Genomic DNA, 19,912 nt, shown 5'->3' on the forward strand with positions numbered 1-19,912 from the left:
TTTGCTTATAGCTGTTATGATCTATAAATTACAGATGTTCATGACTGCCCTTTCAAAAAATGAAATTCTGATAAGCAGGGTCTAGACAACTTAGCTTTGCAAACAAATCATGAGAAAACTCTAGCTGAACACTAGTAAGGCAACAAAAATTTGTGTTTAAAAAAAAATTGCAATAAAATTTAGAAATGAACAGATGCCAGAACATAAAACATATATATATTATGAAATTTTCTGAGGTGTAAATATGTATCCAAATCATTTAAAGAAACAAAATATTGTGTCTAATGGCCTTCTCACTATGAAGTCGGGACAATTATAATGTGCATTGCTACGGTGCGGCACATCTACAGCAGAATTAAAGCAGGAGACCTTCATTCTTAAGTCATAGATCATCAGAAGACAAATATTATGTTAGCAAAATTTCAGCATCATCTGAAAAATTTTGTAAAATAATATTCTTTTAGTTTTAATACTAAGTAATTGGGCTGGTGGACTCTCTCTCTCTCTCTCTAAAAAGAAATAAAGTAAGGTCATTTATCCAATGTTTGTAAAATGTTGCAGCTTTTATAAGTTTCTGTGTGTCACTGTGTATCATGAAAATACACCCACAATATTTTATTCCCTCCAAGAAACATAAATACTTCACCAAAGATAAATATATATCAGAAGATGACTTAATAGTTTGAACGATTTTCCTCCCTCTTTCTTCAAAAACAAAGTCTCAGAAATTCTGGTAATCCTCCAAATTATACTCTAGTTAAACAGCCAGCTGTGATTATCAAACTTAAATCAGTTACATCAGACTGATGGCTGACTGAAGCAAAAGAAGAAAAAAATATATAAAGATGTTTTTGTATCATCCAGAACAACAATCCAGCATATGTCAGTCTTCGTCATCATCTACCAAAGCTTCTGTTGTTGCCCTGCCAAGTTCTACACACTAATGATAGCTTACACGGACCTTGAACAATGAGGGAAAGAGAATACCTCACACTGTTCTCCCCATTCATGTTCTCCAAGGTGAAACAATATCATTAACACCTGCTTATAGTGACTGTACACTCTAAGCTCTCAGCAACATGCCAAAAATATCATTCATTTTGTTCACAAAAACTCTTCTCTAATGTGCGGTTGTCTTTACAGTTATCAACTCCTGCAACAAATTACATATGCATTTGTCTCAAGAGGGAGCAAGCTATAATCTCTTTGGATAAAATGGGTTTTGTTTCTTTAGTGCCTTTCATATCTAGTTAAATAGTACTAAACTGGCAGGCATTCTGGAAGACAACAAAATAATAGTGTACTTATGTAATGTATCATTTACTGTGCACTAGATGGAACAGCTGTATATACAGAATCTGGGTCTGAAAACATATAAATGGCAGAAGTTATTTCTTTGTTTTAAAAGCCAAAAAATAACTTGGTAGTAGACTTGCATCAACACTTTTATCTTTAAAATCTTAAGATCATTGTCAGAAATAATTCCTCTATCTATCTCTTGATGATTTTATCTTGACTTGAAATTTTTTAGGGAAAAATTTATTATGGATTTGATGTAAGAGATGAGAAGAAATGGTAGAATTATAATGCTGAAAAATTTACATAATTTGTATATCAGACATATGACCTTGACTTTCATAAACTCCTGACCATCCATCATTGGATTAATTGGTCAAGGGAGACCTTGCTAATGAACACATGTCAGTGTGTTTATAATCAGTGTTGTAGACTGACTACTATAGTTCATGCACATTACTTGCTCCAAATGATGACCAGTGATTAATATGAATTTATAATCAACTGTTTTTATTAAACCCTGTACATCTGTGAAGTGAGTGTATAACTTGAAATTCTATAGGATTCTACCTTACATATTTTCCCTTCCAAATTAGATAACATTATAACTGAGGCTATAAAATTCTAATTAAAATTTTATGATTCTGTATTAATTAAGCATTCATGCCTTTTATACATGAATCTGTATATGACACTTGAAATCGTGATCATATTCAACAATACACAAGTAAACAATCATAAGAAGTAGAGTAAATATGGTGCCATAATGATCTTTTTTCATGCAAATTAAATTGCTGTGCTGTGCCTCAAGTTACAGATTTTATGATGAAGAATGACTTTACAATTCTGTTTATATTGGTAGAAATCATGATCAACGACAGCCATTGCTAATGTCTAGTCTGGCCATTAAAGACTGTGACAAATTGTATCGACCACTGTTAATGCCACCCCATCAGAATGTCAAACTAATGTCTCATGTGTTTCCATTTAAGTTCAATAGTAGCCCAAAAAATGCTTTGATAACCCTAAATCAAATTGACAGATTGGTTATAAGATCCCCAAATTATTTATTAAACAGGCCTATAGAAAGGTCAAATGATTCTGGCCTAAAGTTTTTCCTGCATAACAAAAAAATATTTAATGCCTTTGTAGACAAAATTATTTTTCTACTTAATTATAAATTTAATCCTTATTCAATACAGATTCATTACATTCAAATTTTGAGCCACATGGAGCCATGTATCCTAGCTCACTGCAGGATTTATAAATAGCTTGAAGAATTTTAAAAGAGATACAAATTGATTTTGCAGTTGTCTCCCATTTTACAGATTTTTTTCTAACATATCCTTTACACTGAAGTCCTTGAGGTTTTATTTTTCCTGAGGCAAACTTTAAAAAAAAAATACCTTTCTTCATCTTATTTATTCATCTAATTACAATTTGTTAGTAGAAAAAAAAAATGTCTGACTCTGATGACATCTAGATGTTTTTAGTTACATGTGTCTTAAGAAAAAAAATGTGCCCAAGGTGTTTTGTGCCTGAAATCTCTCAACACAGGTGTAAGATGATCTAAAAATGTGATTTATTTTAAATTTTCTTGTCTACTGAGTGTAAATAAGTTACACCGACAAGTGGAGTTTCGGACTCTTTTACAAACACTTCATTTCTACTGGTCACAGGTTATGGATTTTTTTCTTTAATTCTCTCTCTTATCGAAACCTGATTTTCCAGATTTGTGTGCTATTTGTTTGATGAAGGAGACATGTTTATAGTGACAGCCATTTAGGTCTAATGTGATAGCATAAATATTAATTGGATCTTAGCAAGTTGTGAACACTTCATAGCCTTTCTTTCTTTATATGGATATATACCACACTAGAATTTGATTGTATATGCATGATTTTTTGAGGAATTATCTATGTTGTGACAATTAGCTTTTAATGAATTCATGACCATAAATTTATGGATTTTTCATTTGACATGATGGCAACCTTTGATGTGCTAATATGAAAGACAGCTAGGGAATCTTTAAAATGTTTAGAAAGCATGACCAAAATCATACGAGAATGATAATGTGAGGTCCCCCATCTCTGATCACTGCTGGGTTTTTTTCGGAGTGAAATAAGAGACTGTCTTCTAGTTACAGGTGACTTGCTCCTAAGTATCATGCATATCACCTGTCGACTTTTTTAGATGAGCATTGTCTAACCACTAGACAGTGTCTCCATGAGGGAGTGCATCCAATAGTGATAAAAGCTCTTAAAATGTTGTTGACCCATTTCATGGCAGGAGTCTTCTTAAGGTTTTTATTGTGTCATCCTGTGTTCAATTCACTTCTCACCTACAATTTTTTTTTTTTTATCAATTAGTGATGCAATACAGGATATGTAAATGTGGGGTCAACTATGTTGTTGGTATTTTTGGTTTGATTAGGGTTGCCACACATCTGTACAGGTGATTTGAGACTTCATAAAAATCAACCACCAGAAATACACAGGTGAAGCATTCACCTGAGTGTTTGAACAAAGCGATACAAAAGTTACTCTCCTGCAAATATAGGGAATAATTAACTGTTGAGGAATTAACATCTTAAATTTCCACAATAACATGATGGGCATTATCTAGGAACCATCCAATTCAATATCACAGCTCCATAACAAGGAGAAGATCTAGCTTTGTGGTATATCATTAAATCTAGGATTTGTTATCACCAGAATGACTGTCCCCCTGATTTATTGTTCCTGGGATGATCCATGTGTTTTGGGGAGCTCTTAATGCCCTCATTCAGGAAATTAAGTAGCATTAATAGGATATTTGATGAATTCTGGATACAGCCACCCCACCCTTAAAGGTCAGACACCCTAGTAACTGACTCAGAGGATGCTATGTTTCTACTTGATGTTTTGGTAGCAGCTTTAATGCTTACTATGGCAATCCTCATTTACCTGGCAAATATTTTTTCTCAGGTGAGTTTCTATATTAACCAAACGTTTAATTCTAAATTTCCTCAGTTATTTTTACAAAGTAGCATGTATCGTGCTTTTGCAAGCATTACACAGTTGTTAGAAACCTGGACACCCACAGCCATCCCATAAAGAGGTTGTATATATTGATTTTCAAGAATTTATCTGGTTACTGGTTCTAAAACTAATAGAAACATCATGATTTAGGTCACATAAACTGAAAACCAGAATAGAACATCCTTTTAATCAGGTTACTGAATTTCTGTAAATATTAAACAAAAGGAAGAAAGAATTCATTTTCAAAAATTTTCTTGGACTTAAAAATTACATGTAAAGAGACAAGAACATGAGAACTGGTTTGATATTTAAAGCATTTTTTTTTTGGTATATTGATGCAATGAGCATAACAATCATCAATCTTCCTGTTTTTCAAACAAAATGCAGTAAAAAGAAATGTTAATGGTCTCATCCATATCATTTACATGTATTATATAGTCATAAGGATTGCAATGTATCTGAGTGCATGCAAGAATAAAATATTACTGAATATCAAAAATTTATGGATAGGATATAGAGTGTTGCCAACATTTCACATCTTCATATCTAAAGCAGTATATGTATGTGATGTTTGCAAGTATTTCAATTTAAACATTTTTGAATCCAATCCCAATTCAACAGAGGTTTTGTTTACATATTTAAACAATAAAATATCCTTACCTGCAATGCATAATCTCATCATCAAGAAGCTGGCCAGGATTTTCATCTATGGATGCACCTGAACAGGGAAATGACTACAAAAATGGAAAAGAAAAATAATTATGCACATAAGTCTAAGTAATGTAAATGTCAGAGTGTTTTGATTATATTCATAAACTATAGATACAATATAAAATATTAGCATTAATTCAAAATTCTTAATGAAACATTTATTTCAGTCATGCAACATTTGGACAGAAGGGTTAATCAGAGACTGTTAATTTACTTAAAAAGAGGAAAATAATCTCTCCTCTTGTGAATATTTCATTTGCATTCACCATATCTTCGTAAATTCAAGGAGAAGTGAAAAATTTATGTTAAAGAGTCATTCCATGCAAGTTGAAAAATACATTCAATAAACAGTCTGGTCGAACCCCCAAACAGGGGTAAACGGAAATGGGAAATCCATACCCCCAAACGGGGGTACGAGCATGCGCAGACGCTTAAAAATGTGCGTATTTCACACAAAAAGTAGGGGTTTATAAAAATCACCGGTGCAAATTAACGGATTATTTGGCAAATATAAAACCACTCGGAAAAGATAGATAAAAGGTGTTTTTAGAGTTTGTATTTTACAAAAATACAACTTTATTGTACAAATTGGGATTTTTTCACTGGCAAAGTTGGCGATCTTTTGCTTCTTGACAGCAGGTATTTAAGATAAAATATTTGATAAACAGACATAAGCAACTAATATTAAATTGAAATTATATTTTAAAAAATGTATTATTCTACCTTATATCTTTTATTTTCATAATAAAATGCAAGAAAAAATGGTTCTAATATCAATTTATTTATGATCGTGGGTTTTAGTCCGCGTTTCCTCTGACTAGGCAGGGCTCTCGATTCTCTATAATTGGGGCCGTTTAAAGGCCCCATTCCCAATTCAAAAAAGGTACCTTTTTCCCAATCTAATGTTTTAATTTTCCCAATTGGTCACTTCCCCAAATATTAAAGAACATTTAGTAAAATATGTAGTTCCTAACTTGTTATTCATATTTCTCTATATTACAAAACAGAAATTTAGTTGATAACAACCACCAGAAAGTCAATATTTAATGAATTTAATGGATATTGTCTAGTTATGATTTTCCCAAATTTCCTCAAAAGGTCGCTAATTTTCCCAATTTTATCGATAATCATGCCCAGGAAGTGTAACAAAAATAGATATAAAAATAAAATTCAAATGAAGTCTATCGTATTTATTGTCTTTTATATCTTATAAGAATTAAATAAAATATTTGGCAACTTATTGTTGTAGTTTTTTTTTAAATAAATTTGATTGTTTGGGGAAAAACACGATTATATTTTATTTTATTTAAATCTAGATTCTAAATTAATATTTTCCTCATTCTTAGAATATTTTTCCTTGTGTTTTAAATTCCATAATCTTAATTGAGACGTCCTACAAAATAATAAATAATTTCATGAAATGACGGAAAATATTTCGTTATTCCTACAGTATGAATTCAAACTATGGAAAACTTAATTAACCTGTTAATTTTTTTCTGTTAACATTTTACCAAGTTCATAGCAGAAATAAAATTATTATCGATCTTTTTCCTAAGATAAATGATATCGGCAAGCCGGTTTGTTTATATTGGATACAGCAAGAGTTACTGTTCTTGCGCATTGCATGACGGGACGGAAAACCCTCGTTTGGGGGTATACACCCGTTCGGGGGTTCGACCAGACTGATAAATGTGCTATAGGCTATTTAGGAGCCAAAGGCAAAGTTAGTGAAATAATAAACCCATGAATTTGTATTAACCTTTCTAACTACCAATAGTACAACCATGAACGTATAATAAATTTTGTTCTTGGAACTTCTCGATTATTTAATTATTACTTGGACCGTAAGTTGCTAATCAGTGCTTGACATTTGATCTCACAAAATATAGAACGAGGATTCATATCATAGGCATAAACCATGATGTATTTCAATTTTGGCTTCATTGAACAACGAATCGATAATTTATAACATTTTCATAACTGGTGTCTTTTATTTACCTTCCACTAAATGCTAAAAGACATAGACATGTACAGGAAAATAAAGCACATAATATTTGGTCCATGTGCATGATATGCCCCTATCGTCTGTCAACTTCAGTGTACATGCTGTAGGGCCACTTATGTACATCATTTCATAAATCATTAATTAAATTTTATCAATTAAATTAGTTTGAAATTTTGAATTAAAAAAAGAAATATGTATTTTATCTAACCTCTTGACTACGATTTTTAGCTTTGAATGCTTTATAAATTATCATTTTTTTTTAATAGGCCTATTGACATAAGGGGTCTTGTTAAGAGACAAAGGGAGGAAATTTAAATTTTTGGATTCTAGATCTCAGACCTTTCAAGTCATCACAGAAACATTAAGACCAGTTATACATAAAGTTTGGCAATTAGTTAGTGGTTAGTATGTTGAACATAATATTAACACAGTTTAAAGTTTGCAATTTTGTTTACGAATGGTAATAGGGGAAGCAACTCTCCCTCAGATTTTGAGGAGAGAAAAAAACCCTGTGAAACTGAAAGATGTGAAAATTAAGTTGAGTAGACCAGGATCTTTAATCTGGACTCCAACTAAACTGTAGAGATTCAGGTATATTTGTACCAACTGGATTAACTTTTAGCTGAGATTAGCAGAACAATTATGCCTAACTCAGTCACTGTAACCTTAGCCCCCCCCCTTTTTTTTTTAATTTTGCTCGACTAAATACACCAATTAACCTAAGTCAGGCTCACTCAATCATAGCAGATTTTCATGCCTGCAAATTTTAAGAAAGATTAAAAAGCACCAAGTATAGTAGAAAATGAGAAAATCCATTGGAAGAGATCATATGACTTATTATGATAAACATGATAGCGCATGCACAGTGATGCATGGTGCAAGGACATCTTTTAATTGATCACTTTATTTTCCTTGCACCACCATGCGCCAGTATGGTATATCAGGTTTCCTGATCGGTACTTTATTGGAAGAAGAAGACTTCAACTTGCATGTATTCCAAAAGCAATGCTTTACCAATGTGGACCGCTTGGTCTTGGTAAAATGTTATGAACTTGCCTGATGTTCACTGCCATGTTGCACATAGTTACTTATATATTTATATATTATGAGTGCATAAAGCTTAATAAATTGAGTGGTTACTGAGCCAAATATGATTGTCATGAAAAACCTGCTCATGTTGTAATTTATGTAAACTATGTACAACACAGAGAACCTTAATATTGAATATGTATTTACAGTATCTGAATAATCTACAATAATTTCTACTTCATGACGCTTTTCCCTCAGATTTTAGTTACCAGGTGTATAGATGTAGTCTGCCCATAATGATGATTCAAATGATTATAATTGATCAAAGATGCAGATTGAGATAAACATGCAGTTGAACTCTATTATCTTAAACATCTGTAGGTCACTACCACACAAAAAAATAAATATTGAAAATGTATTGGTGGAGATTCACATCAGGATGCTGGCCATTCACGTTAGAATAAAATCTAAAAATGTATTCTGACAACAAAAATGATTATCATAAAATTGATCAAAGATGCAGATTGAAATGTATAGGTATACATACAGTTGAACTTTAGAATCTTGAACATATGTAGGTCAATTATTAGAGGTTTGTTGATGTAACTCCAGACCTTAATTATTAAACACTTGTAAATGTAAATCTAAAATTCAACATTTTTAATGCTCTGTTTTTCAGCAGTCACACCAATTGTTTTGAGATACATGTACTGAGATTTGACTATACAATCTAATCTTTGTGAAGGATGTGGTAGATACATATTTATATAAGCTATATATTTTAGAACTTTAGTAGAGTATCTTCACATATAAGACAAAGTTTACTTTTTGTATATCCCAGCTTGCCTGGATTGAGTTTACTTTTTTCTGATCTTCTGAGTTATATTTCATGATGTTATGCAAAAAATGTGCTGTATGGAACTGACAGACCTAAGAGTCTGCCTGAGTCTGAGTTGGGGGGGGGGGGGGGGGGGATAGGAGGGAAGAGTGTCGAAGATGTGGTTGTGTTGATCATATTGTGGCCTAGCTGGTTGCTTAATAAATTGTAGAGTATACCAGTGTTGAAGAGAGGGTACCAGGTACAGAATTCTTATAGAGTCATATTCTTACATTTTCCCCTATATCATTTTCAATAAAATTTGTCAGAGCACTTTTCTTTGACTTGAACTTTGAATAGGGCGATCATTTCTGAAACTTATGCATGCTTACATTTAAAAATAAATGGTTCTAACACACTTTATATTTAGTTTATATTTATTAAATTTTGCTAAAATGGTTTGCTTTTCTTCTAATCAGTGATGTGGTGAAGGGTCTGAGATGGAACAACATGCATTTCTCACACAATAAAATGATTAATTTGGGTAAATATTTATATATAATTTCCCTGTTACAATACAGAATTGTATATTTTGTACCCTTAGTTACAAGTTGTACCAATTAAAATATAAATATGGCCTTGGGAATGTTTTTAACACTCTTAGTATTTAAGTTAAAATAAATTAATGAAATGAAAATAATAATAATAAGATATTTCATTAATTTATTCTATTTTTTGCAATTTTATCCAGCTCATGTGGTCTGATGATGAGAGTTGCGTGCATATATCCATTGAATCAGGAAAGCTAACTCTTGATGGCTTGAAATTATCCACATAAAATTTTGCACTAAAGATGCATTCTTGGTCCACTCCTGTCTCCTCTCTTTTGTTGTTATACATGTATCTCTATGTTGCAAAGGTGTCTGTGTGCTTTTGGGATTGATCTGAGCCAGTTTTATTTTGCTGAACCTGAATTTTATTATTGACCCATTTGCTTTGTGGTTTATTTAGAATTGAGGTGTTATGCTAACAATGCATACAATGGGCCTGTTGGCTCAGCCCTGCAGTAGATTGTCATCCAACTGTGTTAAACCCCCCTATTAGAAAGTTTCCCATTTTTACAAAAAGATACACTTCTTTGATAGGGAAGGTATGAGAGATTATAGAACCTGACTAAAGTTAAATTAATATGTTTGGATTTCGAGTTCATTTGGCTGGATTGCTTTAAATAACATCAAGTGGTCTGCACTTAGTGATAAAGCCCTACTGATGTGCCTTAATATGAATGTTTTGGAGGTAAGCTTTGGGGGAACAAAGTACCCTGTTTTTGAGATTTTAAGAGCAGTGCATGTTGTAAAGGTTTTAACACTTTTAACTCTGAATGGTACCTCTCTTTGATGTACCAGTTTCGTGGCAGAGAAGGTGTATAAAAGTCTAATTCAGTTTGATCAGTGCAAGAGATACCGTGAAACTGCTTTTAGTGCTGTAATAATTACAAATGTAACAAACTCAAAAAATTGTATGAGTGACACTACATAAATTCTGACTGTTTTCCCCAAAGATGAATAATAATTAGCATGCAAATCACAGATGAGATCACCCTTTTGTCAGCCAATGTGTCCCAGCAGGAATCGGTTTCCTCTCTGAAGGTATATGATAGCACTCTTACAGATGAAATTCTACTGATAAGGGGGGCCAGTTGATTCAGACAGGGGTGTTCCCTCTTGGAGCCAGATGCTTGAGAATCTGCAGAGCAATATTATGTGTCATACAGTCCAATAATATACAGATGCATGTCTCAGAATTTGTGGAAAGGGTGCTCTGCCATCTTTGTTCAGTCTAATTTAAACAGATAATCATTCAGAAGAAGTTCCATGATGTACAACTATTCAAACAGAAATTCATGTGGAATACATTGACCCCACTTTGGTGCCTCTTTCTCAAGACTTTCAATTTGAATTGGGAGGTTTGGCAGCAAAAAATGTGAGGATTTAAAAAAGACAGACTATAAAAAAAATGAGTGAATGGAAACAGAGAGAATCAATCTTCAAGACTTTCCAGCTCCATAATGGATGTCCTAATGTTTTCTTGTTTTTGTCGGTTATGTAACATGGTCGGAGAAGTTGGCGACTACTGCCCAGAGGGTTACAGCAGTACACCTGAGGAACTGACCATTGTCCAGTTAATAGTTTATTGTTCAAGCTTATAATCTTGATCTTATCATCCAGGATATTATTATGAAAATATTGCTATCTTAACTTCAAAAAGAAGTCTTTGTAAAGTGTGAAGATAGGATGGTGTGACCAGTGTACACGTCTGATATGCACCCTGATCATGTGCTGGTGATCTAGATTTGATGATGGATGATTTTCTGTGCATTAGTTTTGGGAGATTGATGGAAGGCTGACTTAATGAGAAAACAGTTAATGAGCTAGGAGAATTTCTGGAATATTTTTTTTTATCTATATGGAGGATGCTGTTGAAGTGCATGAACTTGGGTGGTATTCTTTCTGTTTGTCCACCATGTCCACTTTGTGTACTTTTGATGGAGATTTTAGACAGTTTTTACTGGATTTAGACTGTCCACAGGTGATTATGTGAATGTGTTTGGTACAGTAAGTTGGTCTGTGCATGCATGGTCATTTGGTCTTGATGAGTTACCAATAACTATGTATATTTGTATGTAAAGTTGTGTAGATTTTTGACTTATTGCCTTTTTAATGCTACAATATTTATAGAGTCTCCAGAATGATCTAGCAAATAAAGAAATACATATGTCAAGGTTCTGTAAATTCTGTTTTCATGCATTGAATGCTGTTGAGTGCAAGATTCAATGTCAAACTTCTAGATATAATTAAAACTCCTCATAGTTATTTTGTTGTTGTGTATTTTGACGTGAGAGTATTAAAATTGTTGTACCTTTTCCAACTGCTAAAACATTTTGAAAATTTAGCCATCTTCAGAATGGTAATTAATGTATATGTATCCTTGTACACTGGAGGGTACCAAGAGGTCATTGAGGGCACATCTCATTAATCATCATGTCAGCTGTTTTATTTGCCTATTGAATACAGGAATAATACAAGATATCAAATTGATAGTGGATTAACTTTATTGATGGCCTATACTTCCTGTCCAGTTTCTTTTTTGCCCCCTTTCAATTTTATGTGGTAGCAAGTTGCAAAATAAACACATGGTTATAGATATCACTTATCTTATTAGCACTAGGTCTTATCAAAAAGTGAAATCTTGAACCCAACCAAGCACCTGCTATCCAAATTCAATTTTGTGCTGGAAAAGCATTTATCAAACAGATCAACTGTAGGAGTTGGTAGCACCATTTGGATCATGTTCAGTAATATAGAATTCAATCCCCCTCTAAAGTAATCATCAAAATATGAAAGATGTGTCTGAGAGAACATTTTACATTGATGTATAGATGCTTGATATGATTTTGACATTGATAAGATTTCATTCACTTGATTTACTATAAGCATGTATTTATCCTGTGTTTTGTATGTGTTTTTCAGCTGCTCTCGGAGATTACAGAGCATGAAGAAGTCAATGGAAATAATGGAGGATCTAACCTAAACAAGGGAGGACAAAGCAGTGATTCCTGTCTGAACCCAACGAAAGATAAAAATGCTCCAGTGTCTTACCCTGTCTCACAGAGAAATATCTATAACAGGAGTCAAAGCCTGCCTACAACTTCACTTTCCAACGCTGGACAGCACAGAATCATTTACAGAAATGGACACTTTGTGATAGAGACTGCTTATGAGGACAGAGGGGAGGAGACGTTTGTGGAGCCAGATGAGGACCTATCTTTAGAGTCAGTTGAGGACACAAATACCAGATTTAACAGTGGTCGTTCCTATTCTGAGGCCAATTTGATAAACAGTTATCATTCCCCACATTCTGCTATATATGATGAAGATGAGGACATTGATGTTTTCATGAGGAATGAAAATGATGTGACTGTGATTGAAAACAATAATGATGGAAGTTCACCCAATTGGCATGTGCTGGTGAAACGTCGAATAAAAACTGAGGACCACGATGGTGAGAATCGGAAGTCTCGACCCTTGTCTGTGGATGAGAGTCAGTTACAGACTCACAGAGTGGGATCAGATTCAGAGGAACAGTCCAACACCAAGAAAGAGAGAAAGAGACCGAGTGAAAATGTGAAACGTAGAAGTGCTAGTTTCAGGGAGCTAGGAACTGCAAAGTTACAGAGAAATTCAAGTTTCCGGAAAGCTCAGGAGAGAGGATACCTTCATTCAATGAGAGACAGTCAGAGAAATGATAGTGTTGGAAATTTATCACTGACTCCATCAGAGTATTCAGTGTGTAGTGATTCTGGTAGAGGTAAAGGACAAGGGTTTCTTCAAAAGGTGTTCAAAAAGAATAAACCTACAGAGAAAAGTACTGATCCAAACAGGAGTAAAGATTCTGGGTCAAGAAAAATGTCTTTAAAAGGTTTATTTACCAAAAAGAGCAAAGGAGATTTTGTGACTCAGAGAAGTGTGGAGGAACTTAATATTTCACCACCAATTGCAGTGTTCCAAGGTGACATGGATATTCATGTGGACTCTGCTCCTAACTCTCCATATTCTAGTCAATTCAGAAGGAGGCACACCTCTGCAGAAATCTATGATGGCAAAGCCCATAGTCTGCCCAGAAAAGCAACAGCCTACCAAAACTCACAAAAACTCTCCAGTGAAAACAACTCTAGTTCTAGGTTATTGGCTGTGCAAAACTTGGAGAACCACCCAAAGAGACCAATAAGTCCCAAGCCCAACAATGTGCTACTGCCTCGTAGGAGCTCTAATGTTAGTCTCCCTAGCTCACCAGTGAGAGACCAATACGACGGACCATTCAGAACATCCACATCCAAATTAGACTCGTCTGATTCTGCTTCTATATGTTCTGGGGGTAGTTCCATCGTGGATGCTTCCCGCTATCCACCTCATATCCCAGAAAGCGAGATGACCCCTAGCAACAGTAACGACAGCGGTATCCAGCGAGACGTCAGTTTCCACTCCAGCAGTGAGTCAGTTAAGGTGAGTTTGTGTGAAATGTAAGTGTCCCCCCTTATGTCGACATTTAGTAGGTTAAACTCTAGAGGTGTCACTCAAAAATTTGATTGACTGCCTGTGAATATCACATCATCCTTTATCTTTAAGGTTTAAGTGAGACACATTTGTTGACATAATCTGTACTAATATTTCACTTAAGGAAGTACATGTTTATATGCAGATACATAGAAAAAGTGTCATTTCAAAACATTCTATAATCATTGAGTGCATCCGTACCTATTTATGAAGAAGTCAAGATTTAGATGTATTCCAAGTACTATATGATACACTTATAACTCACTATGTGTGTGTTAGCCTCTCCTCTTTCTATGCTTCTGAAGTAAATGTCTATCCTCATTTTGTACAAGCTAAATGTACTTGAAAAAAACCAACATGGGTGTGATTTTGTTTGCTTACTAATAAAATTCAGTGCTGGTTTATAGTACAATATACACAAAATTGATCTTGAATATGATCTACTTCTATCATGTTTAGGAAAGATATATAGTCATTATAGTCCATACCTACCTGTAATTAGCTGTCATGCTCTCAATCACCAGGTGATGTCCCTGATCTATTTTTATCCAATTATGTTTGGAATGATAATGAAATTAATTGACTCAGCTGTCTAGAAATATCAGAAAAAAATAAGTCATTTGTACTGTGGAGCTGCTATGAGTACCACCAGTATTGTACTAATTGGGTGAGGTTTACAGAATTCTACATGGAATGATTAAGTATTTTGGTTTATTGTTTCAAGACAGAAGAGATGAAGAAGGGGGCTATAATGAGAGAAAATTATTGTTGATTTATTAATACCTTTCAAGTGTGTTAGTGCTGCTCTGATATGCAAGGTTCAAAGGAATTTTTTTACTTTATCATAATTAACTGGGGTTAAAGAATGTGTTAAATAAAGATTTACTAAATTTTTATCTGTCTGCAATAACAACTTGGAGTCTGGTTGTAGGGGCATTGTAATTAAGTATATAAAGATTAATTTCATATTCAGTAGCGTTTATCTTAATTGCAGTAATTATTTTCACCTTTGGAATGCAGTGAAAACATATGCAGCTCATTTACACAACAAGAAAATTAAAAGAAAACTCGTGTTTTCAAAAAAAGTAAAAGTTACATAATGATTCCAATAAGTTACCATGGCAATAAGAATCCTTTTTTATAAAGAAAAGAAATTGAAAGGAATTCTTGGTTTAAAATTGAGTTCCAGTCAAGATTCCTGGGATGAAAATGCGTTGGTGTAGCATATATACCCTGAGCTGAATGTTGGTCTGTTTTAGGATTTATATAAATGTGTCTGTAGCCACGAGGGATGATGAGAAGGGACCATAAATTGTAGTGGTTTTAGTGTCTGATTTTGTGTTTGAAGTCACAAGTCAAGTGTTTCATGGTCCCTGGGAGCTAAACATATCAGTATAAACAATGACCCCTCCCTTCTCAGCTGATTATCACATGGGCAAAAAAATATAGAATGAGACATGCACATATTATTTTAAATTATTGCAAATTGGCAAATTTGGAGTCCGTATAGTTTTTGCGGAAGAGAAGTCATTGTTCATTGAAGTACAAAGCAAGATGTCTCATTTTACCCAATGGTCAGTAAACTTTATTAAGGACGAAAAATGTGTGATTACTCTACTTGGAAAAAGATGACTGGAAAAGATACACTAGGATATGGCATTGATTCTGCACACCTCTGCGTAGATTTGTGGTGAATGATCTAACGAGGGATAAGAATTTGTGATGCAATACACATTGACAACACTCAGGAAATATTACTAGGACCTCCCGGACTTTTATCAACAAAAACAGTATTTCACAGATAAACATCGGAGGATTGAGAGAGATTTAGTTTTACCACACTTGGACAAGTATACTGAAATTTTTTGTCTTATTAGGACATATTTTCAATAAGGAAACTTTTACATGTATGCATTATATTATATCATTTACACAGGAAAGTTTTTACTTTATTGAAAGCATGAAGTAAATTATGCTCAATCTGATAAACTTAAGAGAGGACAGAGGAAGTATGTGTAAAATATATATCAGGATTAAAACTGCATTAATTTGGAGATAAGATTATCGAGTGAATTCTATAGAAAAAAAAACCTGAAGTGTTTGTATTGCTTTGTCTGGGAGACTTCAACAAGAATGAAGGAACTGATGAAAAACTAATGGGATTACTGCATCTCGGCTTATTAGACAGTGTTAATGGATTCAAGAGAAGAAAATAAACTTGGAAGGTTCCCCCAAAGTGTTTGATTGTTGAAATATGTTTAGAATGTGGCAAAGGGTTCTGCTAATAATATTGACGTAATTGTTAAACAGTAATTGTATTTTTGCACTGGTAATGAAAGGACCCATGTTTCTCTCTTGTTTCAAGAAATCACGTGGGAGCAAGCAGCAGTATACCTGCAATTGTTCCTCCGTTAGTTCCGATCAGTTCAAAACGCTCAGCATCCACAGGTCTTGTTCCTGTGAACTAGCATGGATGGTCAAGCGGTCAGAAAGTTTGGAAGAAGCCACATTCAGGTATACAGAGGAAAAATATAAAGCCAGCAAGACCAATCTTTGTGGATCTAAGAGTCTTCCCAGCACTACAGTGTGTGGATCCAGCCAAAGACTTCTAGCTTCAAGCAAATCATTAACAGGAGAGAATCTGAATTCAGACTTTGGTAGCTACCAAGAGAGACGTGAAGTGCCAATCCATGAAGAGCAAGAGACAGAGATTGAGAATAGGTTTGAATGTTGTGGTGGACAAGAAACCACATCCTTTTATTTTACTGGAGAAGACACTTCCTTATTAGGAGCTAGCAAAGAGGTTTTTCCTTTAACACCACAAGTATCATCAGAATGGGCCGAACAGGACAAATTTGAAGATGATGTTGAAGAAGAAAACAAGTTTGATGAATCAGTTGATGAGAATGAGTCTTACTTTTATTTCACGGAAAGTGATACTTCCTTGCTTGAACTGCCAAATTCAGCAACTTCATTAAATGTCACTAACACTGAATTTGTTGAAAAAAATGATGATTTTCGTGTGTTAAGGAATCAGGAAGTTGAAATAAAGTTTCGTGCAACTTCAAAGGCAAATTCATGTGATGAAGCTGGCATTGAAATTCATGCGACAAGCAAAATACTAGAGAACAGGGTTTCAAATTCAGACATGTCGTCGAGAGAAGTGAACAGTGTCCCTGCTAGTTTGACCACAAGTTTCACAGAGAGTATGGAGGAATCTAACTCGGAGCAAGAGAGACCATCAAGTCTGTACAGAGAACTCAACAGAATTGGTGGCATGAGTTTGGTGCAGAGCAAGTTGATGTGCTGGAAAACCTTAGAGGAAAAGTACACTGTTTCCAATGGAAAGCATCTATTGCCATATGGTTGCAGTGGGATACCAAAGAGAAAAAATTCCAAAACAAGCAAAAATGAAGACAATTTGGAAAGTAATTTAGAGGATACAAAAGAACATGATATCCCCCAAAGAGATGAGTGGGATGCATTGGTGCACAGTGAAATGGAGGCTTGTGCAGATACAAGCAGAGAGGGATCATGTGACACTCCAAAAGAGGAGTCATGTGACACACTGAAGGAGGGGTCATGTGACACACTGAAGGAGGGGTCAGAATCTCCAAAAGTCCCCAAAGAGGGGATTCAATTTGAAATCTCACATTCTGAAAGTAGTGACATTGTCCAATCAAGTGACAGAATCACATTTGCAGAATTTGTTGAGTTAAACAATTCTGAATCTGACCAATTAGATGACATATATGGAATTGTCCAGTTGGGTGATGGAGATGAAACTCTCCAATCAGATGACAGTGAAACTGTCCAATCAGGGGATAAAGAAAGTGTCCAGTCAGGTGACAGAATTGACAAGTCAGAATCTATTGAGATTGCTGATCAAGGTGATTTTGAGAAAGAGGGAGATAACTCTGATCAAGAGGAGGTTAGTACTTGACAGATTTACAAGTTACTTAGATGGCAGAGATTGGTTATAGTAAGACTTGTGTTTTGTTTTGTTTTATGGATTATTGAGTGAGGGAAAATAGAGATGACATTTTGTTGTATATTTAGGTTTTTAGATGTCATTAGAATTTAAAGTGGTAGCTCTTATTGGGGTTTGTATCAACAGGAGATTTTTTTTCAAGCAATATTAGATTAATGCATGCCATGAGTAACAGGCATTTTGTTCCCCTGCTCTCGACCTATGACTCTCTGTGATCTGTTTTAAGTATTGGCTTCATAGGAGCAAACCACACACACAGTGCACACATATAAGTACCATATTAAAACATTTTGCAGTTACAAAATTATTTAAACTTTAATCAAGCATTTTTAATTTATCATGAAGGACATCGATCATTGTACAGATTAGATTGAAGTCCATTTTTAGAACCCTTTGAAAAAATTTTAATACATATCACCAGGTTTCAGCTGAATGTATTTCATTTATAATGTGAAGGGTGGAGCATGTTCTAGATAACAGAGATCAGTAGAAATGATCAGTTGTAATGGAATGGCATAAGAAATAAATTATTCCTCTGGATCCTATCTTTTTAATATCTGTGGCTATGGCAGTTTTGGTATTTTCAGTTTGTAATTGCATGATTACGCTTTTGTATTTCAGACCGCTCAAGATTCCTCTGGCAATGTGGTCCGAAGGCGAAAATCCCCGTCTCCTCGACCAGAAAGACCAAAATCAGAAATTAGTGTCCGTTGGGCAGACTTGGAGGAATCAAGGGAGATCACTCCAGTCAAACGGAGAGAATCATCTCGTAGAAGCAAGCAGAGACCCAAGTCAGACTTAGGTATGATTTTAATTGAACCTAATGATGTACATTTTATCTGCAAAAGATCAAGGTCACAATCACATCATGGTTTATCTATAAGCTATTGCGAAACTCTGTGTATAGCGGAATTTATATCCTGATAACGTGCATATATTATATGTGCATCACACACAGCATCCAAATGCACAGCAAAGTAGCACATGAAGAAAAAATGCTTCACATAATTATTCATCTAGTTTATACATATCAGAGGAAGGGGAAACAGATTTTTTTCAAAAAATTTTGTAAACCAAAATCAGATATATAGATCAGAAAATAGTACACGCATCTACTGTCCTCTCTTCTAAGTACTGCTCATTTCCCCCTTAATGGTGGCAACATTTTGTATAAAGGGATTATGAGTGTTTATCGTTAATGTTTCTGTATGACTAAGGATGGCACAATAACAATGTTATGGAAATATTTCAGAGGACAATATCCAGTTGTTTGATGAAATGTACGAGGACGTTATTGACGACTATGATTTTCTGACAGGTAGTAAGTGGAGATTATTGAAAGAAAAATCAGCCTGGCTTTTTTTTCTAATTTGAATTTTTTTTTCATTGGCTGAGTTCCCCCTTAAGCTATAGACTCATTTCTGTTTCATTTTATACATATTATATTAGCTTTATAGCTTTGATGGTTTTGTTCAGCATGCAAATGGTACTTTTCAGGTATTTTGATTTTTTTTTTTCCTCATGAATTATCATCATACAACAAATATTTTATATTTAAATTTATTTTTCTCCCATATTTAAGCATGTGATGCATGTTGATCATGTGTATATTTTATCAATATTCTAGAATCTATTGTATTGGAATGTATATTTTATAAAGTGAAATGTGCTATTCCTCATACTAGCTATTTGTTCTTGCATCTTTGAAGTTCAGGAACTTCAAAAAAAAAGTTTTTAATAAAATAATTAGGTGGAAGTATATAAGGGTTTTAATAAGAACATATATATGGTATTTTTATGTTCTGCCAGACCACCTGTCTCTTTGTTCATCTTCCTGTGCAGTCCTCTAATTAGTTCAAGTTTTTTGGGATAATTTTAAAACAAAATTTAAATTTGAATACAGTCTATGGGTTTGGGAGATTTTTGTTT

General features: G+C 34.1%; 1 protein-coding gene across 5 annotated transcripts in view; it reads left to right on the forward strand.

The window, feature by feature from the left end:
* Positions 1–19,912, forward strand: part of LOC133203004 (uncharacterized) — a 51,810-nt gene that overhangs the window by 16,375 nt on the left and 15,523 nt on the right. For 3 of the 5 annotated variants that reach the window (XM_061338857.1, XM_061338858.1, XM_061338859.1), the window contains 3 exons: positions 12,409–13,941; positions 18,605–18,785; positions 19,236–19,304. In XM_061338857.1, the coding sequence (XP_061194841.1) occupies positions 12,409–13,941; positions 18,605–18,785; positions 19,236–19,304 (1,783 nt within the window). The remainder of the gene's footprint in view (positions 1–12,408; positions 13,942–18,604; positions 18,786–19,235; positions 19,305–19,912) is intronic. The other 2 variants (XM_061338860.1, XM_061338861.1) reach the window with 2 other exon arrangements.

Source organism: Saccostrea echinata, unplaced genomic scaffold (genome assembly GCF_033153115.1).
Source record: "Saccostrea echinata isolate AGI-Se365-2 ecotype Australia unplaced genomic scaffold, CSIRO_AGI_Sech_v1 ptg000047l, whole genome shotgun sequence".
NCBI lineage: Eukaryota > Metazoa > Mollusca > Bivalvia > Ostreida > Ostreidae > Saccostrea > Saccostrea echinata.